Source organism: Mustelus asterias, chromosome 7 (genome assembly GCF_964213995.1).
Source record: "Mustelus asterias chromosome 7, sMusAst1.hap1.1, whole genome shotgun sequence".
NCBI lineage: Eukaryota > Metazoa > Chordata > Chondrichthyes > Carcharhiniformes > Triakidae > Mustelus > Mustelus asterias.
The window spans coordinates 135,411,775-135,422,508 of record NC_135807.1 but is presented as its reverse complement, the minus strand read 5'-3'; the positions used below and the strand labels follow the sequence as shown (position 1 = coordinate 135,422,508).

General features: G+C 48.0%; 1 protein-coding gene across 1 annotated transcript in view; it reads left to right on the top strand.

Moving 5' to 3' along the window:
* Window positions 1-2,935: 2,935 nt before the first annotated feature.
* fam91a1 (family with sequence similarity 91 member A1) overlaps window positions 2,936-10,734 on the top strand; it is a 52,423-nt gene continuing 44,624 nt past the window's right edge. Inside the window, exons 1-2 of the mRNA XM_078216868.1 lie at window positions 2,936-3,221; window positions 10,214-10,298. Of these exons, the coding sequence (XP_078072994.1) occupies window positions 3,150-3,221; window positions 10,214-10,298 (157 nt within the window). The 5' untranslated portion in view covers window positions 2,936-3,149. The remainder of the gene's footprint in view (window positions 3,222-10,213; window positions 10,299-10,734) is intronic.

The window sequence follows — 10,734 nt, the reverse complement described above, 5'->3', positions numbered from 1 at the left end:
ATGAGTTTTTCCAACAATCAACAATGGTTTCATGGCCATCAGTAGATTCTTAATTCCAGATATTTTTATTGAATTCAAACTCCACCATCTGCCGTGGCGGGACTCGAACCCGGGTCCCCAGCATATTAGCTGAATTTCTAGATTAATAGTCTAGTGATAATCTCAGCCATTGCCTCCTTTTGATATTAAATGTATATTAAAATATATTCAAACAAAGCCCTGTCTGCCTTCTCAAGTAGATGTAAAAGAACATATGGCTACTATTTCAAATTAAAAGACTGATTTTTAACAACATTGCCAAAACAGGGTCTGCTGGTTATTGTGTAAATTGGTGTCTATCGGAGCTTGCTGTGTCACTATCATTAATCACTACAAACTCCAATCCCTTTGATGCCTATGATTCACAAAAGGCCTTAAGCATACTGGCAGATAATGCATGCTCCTTTTCCAGGGTCACTTGGGCATGATCAATGTGGAAGGAATCAGTTAGACAGCCAGAGGCAACCACCCCACTGATCACGTACAACCTGGATATTTGTATGGCCACCTGGTCCAGGTCCAGGAGAAAACCCAGGCTTGTGGAGGGTCTCCAATGTCCACCCCGACACCACACTGGATAGCCGGAAACTGGGGTGCTGTTAGAATTTAAATAGCAGCCCCTTCAATGATTTCGAGTGACATGGAAGTTATTAAACCAGCCAAAGTTCTTATTGGAAGGTGCTGTTCCATGCATAGTGCTCCAATTTAGATCCAAATATTGCAGAGGAGATTTACCAGAATGGTAACAAAAATGAGGAGCTTCAGTTGGGATAGAATTGTAGGATGACACAATGCAGAAGGTGACCATTCAGTCTATATCACCTCCTTTGAATATTCCACTCCCTTTCTTGTTACCCTTAGTCCTGCAAATTTCTCCTTTTCACAAATCTATTCAGTTCTCTTTTTCATGTTCCTGCTGTATCTGCTTGTCACCCTTTCAGACAGCATAGCCGGAGTTTTACCGCCTTGCCCACCACAATTCCGGCTCACAGAACAGAAATCTCTGTTGGCCTCGGCTGGGATTTTACAATCTCACCTGGGCGAGGTTGTAAAATCCCGCAACATATTCCGGCTCACTGCAGCACCTGTTCGGGTACACTGAGGGAGAATTTAGCATGGCCAATGCACCCAACCAGCATGTCTTTCAAACTGTGGGAGGAAACTGGAGCACCCGAAGGAAACACACAGGGAGAACGTGCAGACTATGCACATTCAGTGACCCGAAACCGGGAATCGAACCCGGGTCCCTGGCGCTGTGAGGCAGCAATGCTAACCACTGTGCCACCGTGCCGAATCTCACACCACCAGCATAAATGTCCATAATCAAGTTTAATGTAACCGAGCGAGACTGTCTGAAACAGTTTACATATCTATATCAATACATGTGTCATGGAAATCATTAACTGGTGCAACTGTGTGTTGGTACCGACTGTTCACCACTGATAGCAGAATTGACTTATTATGGAGATTGCAACATTAGTTCACGGTTGTCAAACAGTCCTGGTATCTGTGCCCATTGATGGAAGTCAATAAGTTGGTTTTACCTCAGTTACACATTTACTAATGCCGGTACGTTTGTGGTTTCAGAATGCAAAAAAACAGTGCAAATATAGCAAGTAAGCAAAATATAAAAAGGAAGGTAGTCTTATTCTCTTCCCTTTAATGCTGGAAGTGCTAAAGAAAACAAAAACATGCATTTGAATAGCACTTTTCCCAGCACCCCAAAGCTTTTTACAGTCAATGAAATACCTTCACAATGCAGACATTGTTGTATAATGATTAATGGTAATAAAATTATTATTTAAGTTTACTAAATTCCTTTTTCTACAGAATCGCTAGAGTGCAGAATGAGGCCATTTGGCCCATCGAGTCTGCATGGACTCTCCAGAAGAGCATCCAACCCAATAACCTGTTTCCATACTACCAGGTGTTGTGATGGTAAGACTAATTGGATCATTATTTTAAAGGGTCAAAACTGATACAATAGGCCGAATGACCCACAGAATACAATCACAAAACAGATGCAGCACAGGAGGCCATTTGGTCTATCATGCCAGTGCTACCTCTCTGCAAGAGCAATTGCATACAGTCCCAGTTCCTTGCCCTTTTCCATAACCCTTCAAATGATTTTATCCTCAGCTGTTGATCCAATTCTCTTTTGAAAGCCATGATTGGCTCTACACCCAATTGAATGTCAGCCTTCTGATGTTAAGGCTTGCATTTCTATAGCACCTTACACATGCCCCAAAGGACCTTTGAAGTGTTATCATCACGTGGAGGAGTGATGACAGCCAATTTTACAGACAGTAAGCACCCACAAACTCTGTCTCGTGCAGTCCACATTCACTTCCCCAATCAGCACCACCAAAGGAGCTGCCCCTTTAAAAGTTATGCGCTTGCGCGACTTGCGGAGAAACGCATGCGCAGAAAGCAAGCAACGGGATCAGCTGGCGGGCATGCGCACATCCTCTCGTCACGGACGGAAGGGGAGTTTGAGTGCAAATCCCCAGGTCCAGCGGGCGGTTAGGGTGCATGCGCAAACCCTGTCGCGATCGGGTGTGGCGCATGCGCAGGCATTCCGGTAACCCATTGCGTAAATTAGGCTAACATTAATGCGCATGCGCGAACTTGAAACCCTCCGTCAGGGCAGAGGGTTTAGGGCGCATGCGCAATCAATTTTGCCCCGCAGGGTGTACGCGCATGCGCAGACATTCTGAGTGGCCATCCTGAACTAAGCTAACGTTAATGCGCATGCGCGGATCTGCGTACCCCCATCTTGGCCAGAGTTTAGGGCGCATGCGCCAACCCTGCAGTGGGGCGCCAGACCCAGAGCCAGTTTGGCTTGGGACGCATGCGTTTGATTTCCGTGCGCCCGTTCGGACGCATGCGCAGCATCAGGCACGAGTACGTATGAGGCCCAGGTGCCGGCGGCGCGCACGCACAGGGGCACCGGTGAAGCCGGGGCCGCGGAGATTGGGCTCGGCCCGTGTTGTGAGGGTGCAGCCCGGCAGCACCGGCCTCCTTCCCCCTCTTCACTCACTGCTCCTCAACATGGACTAGCAGCAGCCGATCACACGCACTGACCGCGGGCGCCGGGCCCAGCCCTCACCATGAACATCGACGTGGAGTTTCACATCCGCCAGAACTACCCGTGGGTCAAACTGCCCGGAAATGTCCGCCAGGTGAGCCCGAGGCCCCGGGGAGGGAGTGCGACAACAACACTGCCTCAGGACTCACCGCAATCTGCCGCTGCCAGCTTCAAATTCCTCCCGCGCCTGGTTATTTACAATGCAGTGCTGAGGGAGTGCCGCACTGTCAGAGGGTCAGTACTGAGGGAGTGCCGCACTGTCAGAGGGTCAGTACTGAGGGAGTGCTGCACTGTCAGAGGGTCAGTGCTGAGGGAGTGCTGCACTGTCAGAGGGTCAGTGCTGAGGGAGTGCTGCACTGTCAGAGGGTCAGTGCTGAGGGAGTGCCACACTGTCAGAGGGTCAGTGCTGAGGGAGTGCCGCACTGTCAGAGGGTCAGTACTGAGGGAGTGCGGCACTGTCAGAGGGTCAGTACTGAGGGAGTGCTGCACTGTCAGAGGGTCAGTACTGAGGGAGTGCGGCACTGTCAGAGGGTCAGTACTGAGGGAGTGCTGCACTGTCAGAGGGTCAGTACTGAGGGAGTGCTGCACTGTCAGAGGGTCAGTACTGAGGGAGTGCTGCACTGTCAGAGGGTCAGTACTGAGGGAGTGCTGCACTGTCAGAGGGTCAGTGCTGAGGGAGTGCGGCACTGTCAGAGGGTCAGTACTGAGGGAGTGCCGCACTGTCAGAGGGTCAGTACTGAGGGAGTGCGGCACTGTCAGAGGGTCAGTACTGAGGGAGTGCTGCACTGTCAGAGGGTCAGTACTGAGGGAGTGCGGCACTGTCAGAGGGTCAGTACTGAGGGAGTGCTGCACTGTCAGAGGGTCAGTACTGAGGGAGTGCTGCACTGTCAGAGGGTCAGTACTGAGGGAGTGCTGCACTGTCAGAGGGTCAGTACTGAGGGAGTGCTGCACTGTCAGAGGGTCAGTGCTGAGGGAGTGCGGCACTGTCAGAGGGTCAGTACTGAGGGAGTGCCGCACTGTCAGAGGGTCAGTACTGAGGGAGTGCGGCACTGTCAGAGGGTCAGTACTGAGGGAGTGCCGCACTGTCAGAGGGTCAGTGCTGAGGGAGTGCCGCACTGTCAGAGGGTCAGTACTGAGGGAGTGCCGCACTGTCAGAGGGTCAGTGCTGAGGGAGTGCTGCACTGTCAGTGTGTCAGTGCTGAGGGAGTGCGGCACTGTCAGAGGGTCAGTACTGAGGGAGTGCCGCACTGTCAGAGGGTCAGTGCTGAGGGAGTGCTGCACTGTCAGGGGGTCAGTGCTGAGGGAGTGCTGCACTGTCAGGGGGTCAGTGCTGAGGGAGTGCTGCACTGTCAGGGGGGTCAGTGCTGAGGGAGTGCTGCACTGTCAGGGGGTCAGTGCTGAGGGAGTGCTGCACTGTCAGGGGGTCAGTGCTGAGGGAGTGCTGCACTGTCAGGGGGTCAGTGCTGAGGGAGTGCTGCACTGTCAGGGGGTCAGTGCTGAGGGAGTGCTGCACTGTCAGGGGGTCAGTGCTGAGGGAGTGCTGCACTGTCAGGGGGTCAGTGCTGAGGGAGTGCTGCACTGTCAGGGGGTCAGTGCGGAGGGAGTGCTGCACTGTCAGGGGGTCAGTGCTGAGGGAGTGCTGCACTGTCACAGGGTCAGTGCTGAGGGAGTGCTGCACTGTCAGGGGGTCAGTGCTGAGGGAGTGCTGCACTGTCAGGGGGTCAGTGCTGAGGGAGTGCTGCACTGTCAGGGGGTCAGTGCTGAGGGAGTGCTGCACTGTCACAGGGTCAGTACTGAGGGAGTGCCGCACTGTCAGAGGGTCAGTACTGAGGGAGTGCTGCACTGTCAGGGGGTCAGTACTGAGGGAGTGCCGCACTGTCAGAGGGTCAGTGCTGAGGGAGTGCCGCACTGTCAGAGGGTCAGTGCTGAGGGAGCACCCGCACTGTCAGCGGATCAGTGCTGAGGGAGCGCCGCACTGTCATCGGGTCAGTGCTGAGGGAGTGCCGCACTGTCAGCTTTACATCAGTTTTACTTGCAACTTGGGAGTGCAAGATATACCTGAGTTTAATCTGTGGCTGAATGAATGTGAGAGGAGTGTGAGAGTGTTGCATGCAGTAAACATTGTTGGGCTGCAATTAATGAAACATGGAAATCTGATGCAGCAATGAGAAAAACCTGCTAGATAAGACAGCAACTGAGCTACACAGAGAGCAATTGCTGGCATTTGGAGATGCTGCCTTCTGTTCGTTGCAAAGTTGAGGGGCGATGTTGTAGAATAAATATGGCTCCAGGGATGAGGCTTTTTAGCTGCAAGGTGAGGTTGGAGAACCTGGGGTTCTTCTCAGAACGAGATTTGGTAGAGATGTGCAAGATTGTGACAGGTTTGGATAAGGTAGACAAATCAACGTTGTTCCCATTAGTTGACAGTGCAAGAACGAGGGGACACCTATTTAAGGTTTTAGGCAAGAGACAGTAAGAAGTGTCACAACACCAGGTTAAAGTCCAACAGGTTATTTGGTAGCACGAGCTTTCGGAGCGCTGCACCTTCATCAGGTGAGTGGTGAAGGAGCAGCGTTCCGAAAGCTTGTGCTACCAAATAACCCGTTGGACTTTAACCTGGTGTTGTGACACTTCTCCCAGTCCAATGCTGGCATCTCCACATTTAGGCAAGAGATGCAGGAGGAAGAACATTTTTAACAGTGCGTGGTAATGACCTGGAACTCGCTGCCCATGAGGGTGGAGGAAGCAGAGACAATCGGTGATTTCATGATGAAATTGCTTTGACACTTGAGGGAAATAGATTTGCCGGGCTACGGAAAAGAGCGAGGGAATGGGACTGACTAGATTCCCGGACAAAACCAGCGTGGACTCAATGGGCCAAATGGCTTCCAGTGCCATTATGACTCTGATTCCATGTTTTCAGCTGTGTATCTTTTTGCAGAATAATATTTTGCCACTAGTAATGAGGATGCAATTGATATGTGCAAAATTTTGTCAGTACTTTGTACCAGCTTTGCATTCGGGTCCATCCACAAACATCCCCCTCTCCACCACCGAAGCACCGTGGCAGCAATGTGTACTATCTAAAAGATACGCTGCAGCAACTCGCCAAGGCTCCTTAGACAGCACCTTCCAAACCCACAACCTCTACAATCTAGAAGGACAAGGGAAGCAGATATCTGGGAACACCACCCTCCAAGACACAATCCATCCTGACTTGGAAATATATCACCGTTCCTTCACTGTTGTTGGGTCAAAATCATAGAACTTGCTCCGTAACAGCACAATGGGTCTACCTACACCACATGGACTACAGCGTTTCAAGAAGGCAGCTCATCACCACTCAAGGACAGTTAGGGATGGAGAATAAATACTGGCTGAGCCAATGATACCCACATCTCGTGAATGAAATAAGATTTAGGACTTATGTTGGTACAGTAGTTTAGTGGTTATATTATTGGAATAGTAACCCAGAGGCCTGGACTAAGAGTGTTGGATGCAATTGTAAAGTTTTTTAAAAAAGCAGATAGCCTAGCTATTTGCCGTGACTGCTTAATATGGCCGATGAATGAATATCAGAAAATGCTGGAAATGTTCAGCTGGTCAGACAGCCTCTGTGGAAAGAGAAACAGAATCCCTATATCAGATGGATGACTGTCTGCCTAATTCCGTTAGGCAAGGGTATTGAGGGTTGGGTAGTTGGTGATCGGGCATTAGAGGGGAGTGCAAAAATGATTAATGAGAATGATTCCAAGGGTGAGGAACTCAGTTACGTGGATAGATTGGAGAAGTTGGGACTGTTCCCCTTTAGAAATGAGAAAATTGAGAGGAGATTTTATCAAGCTATTCAAAATCATGAGGAGGCTGGACAGAGTAGATAGGGAGAAACTATATCCACTGGTGGAAGAATTGAGAATGAGATGGCACAGATGTAAGGTAATTGGCAAAAGAAGCAATGAAGACATGAGAATCTTTTTCAAGCAGCGAGTGGTTAAGATCTGGCAGGCACTTCCTGAGTGTGGTGGAGGCAGGCTCAATCAAGGTATTCAAGAGGAAATTGATTCTTATCTAAAAAGGAATAATGTGGAGGCATAGCACTCAGTGCATTGCTCATTCAATAGAACTGGCACAGACATGATGGGCTGAATGGCCTACTGTGCTGTTCAGTGATTAATTGAATATTGGAGGGGCTGAATGTCCCACCCTGTATATCCCTATCTCGGAGATATTCAGCAATACTCGAGCTCTGTACTACCAAGCAAGTATTGGTGTGTGTCTGATATTGAAAAGTTTGTGCACGGCATGCACTTCCTGTCCACAAAACATACTTCCCATTCTCTCTTCTCTTGCTCACACTTTAGTGGCGATATTTACAATGTAAAAAAGAGACCTGTAGCATTTCTAATACATCTTTGGTATGTCAATCATGTTGAAATGGTGTGATATCTGGAAGTCTCTGTACCTCTTGCTCTCCTATAAGACACTCCTTAAAACCTTCCATCATGCTTTTGGACATCTGTCTTACTCTCTTATGTGGCCTCAAGTGTCGAATTTTGTTTGTTAATCTGCAATGGGGCATGTTATCATGCTGAAGTTGCCATCTAAGTGTGTTTTAATGTTTACAGATGGTACCATGTGGATAAAGTAACTGAAATCTGACCCATTTCAAAAGGAATTTCCTCTACCCCCGGTGCTCCCCGTATCTTTCTTCCTGCTAACCAAATGAATAAGTCTCATCTTCACCCAATAAATGGGCACCTTGCCTTCCATGTGCTTTTGCTAATTGTACTTTGCCATCCACAGGCCTGTTTTGGACAGTGGTTGGTATTGGACTTTGGGTTGGCTGGCCCATTCTATTGACTGATTATCTGATGAAGTCACTCACCTTGACCTTCTCAGCTTGCTGATTGCACCCAATAAATTGCAAAATGAAAGCTGTAGCTGCTTGGCCCCTCTACAATCTTCCTTGCCCTGGAATTGACTGGGCCCTTATCCTGCATTAATTCTCCTTCGTTAACTTATTATTCTGTTGCCCTGACCATTACATAGTTATTTGATTCTTGTTTGCTTTATGAATTTACTAATTCAGTGTTGTTCCATTATTCTATTGATTTGATGTGCCTGTCTCTCTCACCAATTCAATGTTTGGTGTGTCCACAGTACCATTATCTGGCTTTGTACTCACTGTTCCAATGATTTATTGAGACATTGCCATGCTCTCTGCTCTGTGGATCTGTTGGCTCACTGCTACCTGCTGCTGTATTAATTTACCTACTTTTTCTCTGGTCTGCCCACTACTTAATTAACTGATTTATTCCAATTACATTTATACATCTCAGTGGTCCATCTCTTTGTTTAATTTATCGATTCATTGACATGGTTAGTGTATTATGAATTTATTGATCCATTGGTGCCAGATCTGCCAGATTGCAGCTTTGGCATTTTCTGCTGCCTACTTTTACTTTGTTCCCCAGTCTCTGCTGCTCTTTGTCACCAGTGTTCGGTAGTCGATATGTTAAGTGAGTACCTGCCCATCGACCTTACGCTGCAGTTTCATCTGTTATTTCATGATGTTGATTGAGGGCTAAATATTGGACAGGGTACTGAGGCGAACGTCCCAACTCTTCTAGAAGTAGTGCACCAGGCTCTTTTGAGTCCACCCGAGAGGGCAGATAGGGCCTCTATTTGCGCTCACAGCTGAAAGGGAACATCTATGACAATGCAGCATTTCCTCTCTATACCGCTGGGCATTCAAGTCTGAATTTTTTTGCTTAAGAGTCCCTGGAGTGGGACTTGAACCCACAACTTTCTGACTCCAAGGGCAAATTAACCTAATGCACTGCTTGTTTTTAGTAAAGGAGACAATTTGGGTGTTAGCAGTTTCCATAGCAAATAAAACTTGTGCAAATGATTAGATCAAGGGGTCTGGGGCGAATGTAGGAGTGTGGTGTTGAGATAGAGGATCAGCCATGATCATGCTGAATGATGGAGCAGGCTTGCAGGGCCGAATGGCCTACTCCTCTTATTTTCTATGAAGTATTACATAAAGCTTTCAACCTTAACCACAATTTTGCATACAAGAATGAAATTGTATTTACATGCAGTAATCAAATGGGGGCAGTATGGTGGCACAGTTGTTAGCATTGCTGCCTCACAGTGCCAGGGATCTGGGTTCGATTCCCGGCTTGGGTGACTGTGTGGAGTTTGCATGTTCTCCCCGTGTCTGTGTGGGTTTCCTCCGGATGCTCCGGTTTCCTCCCACAATCCAAAGATGTGTGGGTTAGGTGGATTGGCCGTGCTAAATTGCCCCTTAGTGTCGGGGGACTAGCTAGGGTAAATACATGGGGTTATGGGGATAGGGCCTGGGTGGGATTATGGTCAGTGCAGACTCAATGGGCCGAATGGCCTCATTCTGTCCTGTAGGGATTCTATGATTCTATGAAATCATGATCATAGTTTTAATTGTGGGGAAAGCCCTTGCTTCAAATGTTTTGAAATTTCAAAATGGAGCCATGTTTTTAATGCATCTTTTTGGTGTTGGGTTCTTTCAGTGCTCCAGCTGACTTGAGTCAGAATGTGGCCAGAAGAAGGGCTCACTAATGAGTAAAGTCACATGGAATAGGTGACAGAAAAAAAGGTGTCAACTGTGCATCACCCTCTTGCCTCTGAGTTTGAACGCTGTGGGTTCGAGCCCCACTCCAGGGGCCTGAATTAGGCTAACATTCTCCGTGCAGCCCTAAGGGATAGCTGCCATGTCTTAGGTGCTATCTTTCAGACAATGTGTTAAACCACAAAGCTAGCTGCCCTTTCAGGTGGATGCAGAAGATCTCGTGGTACTATTTTGCCAAAGAGCAGGAGGAATTATCCCTGGTGTCCCGGCCAGTATTTATTCCTCAGTCAACATCACTGAAAAACAAATTACCTTCTCATTATCTCATTTGTGTTAACTCAAGAAAGCACTCTTTTAATTGTGGTCTATTTTTGTAACTGTACATAGGATGTTGCTTTACTCGAGTCAATATTCTTATTGTGAATCTTTGACATTTAATAAGGAAGGTGATAACCGCCTACTGATGTCTTTTACAGAGTCTGGGAAACTCGCAGCGCGAGTATGAAAAGCAAGTTCTGCTTTACAGCATCCGCAATCAACTGCGGTACAGAAGTAACTTGGGTCAGTGGAAGTATAATGTTTTATCAGTGAAGCCTGATGTACAGTATTTTCAATTGTATTTACTTCATTCATCATGTCCCATCAGGTCATGTGGGGCTAAGTGCTAACTCCTACCCAGTGCCCCCAGTGTGTTGGAGTATGCAACTTGTATTAATGAAAGACACATTTCCCCAACCAGCCACTGGATTGAACATTCACTCCCTCTGTCACTAGCGCACCATGATTGCAGTTTGTACCATCTGTAAGATGCCTCCATCAACAGCCACCCTGAAGAATAAGAGCAGTAGCAGCAGGGCAGCACCATCACCTGCAGGTCCTCCAACAAGCCACACCATTCTAACTTAGAACTATATCATCGTTCTTTCATTAACCGCACTGAGTGTACCTTCACCACAAGAACTGCAGCGGTTCAAGAAAGTAGCTCACCACCACCTTC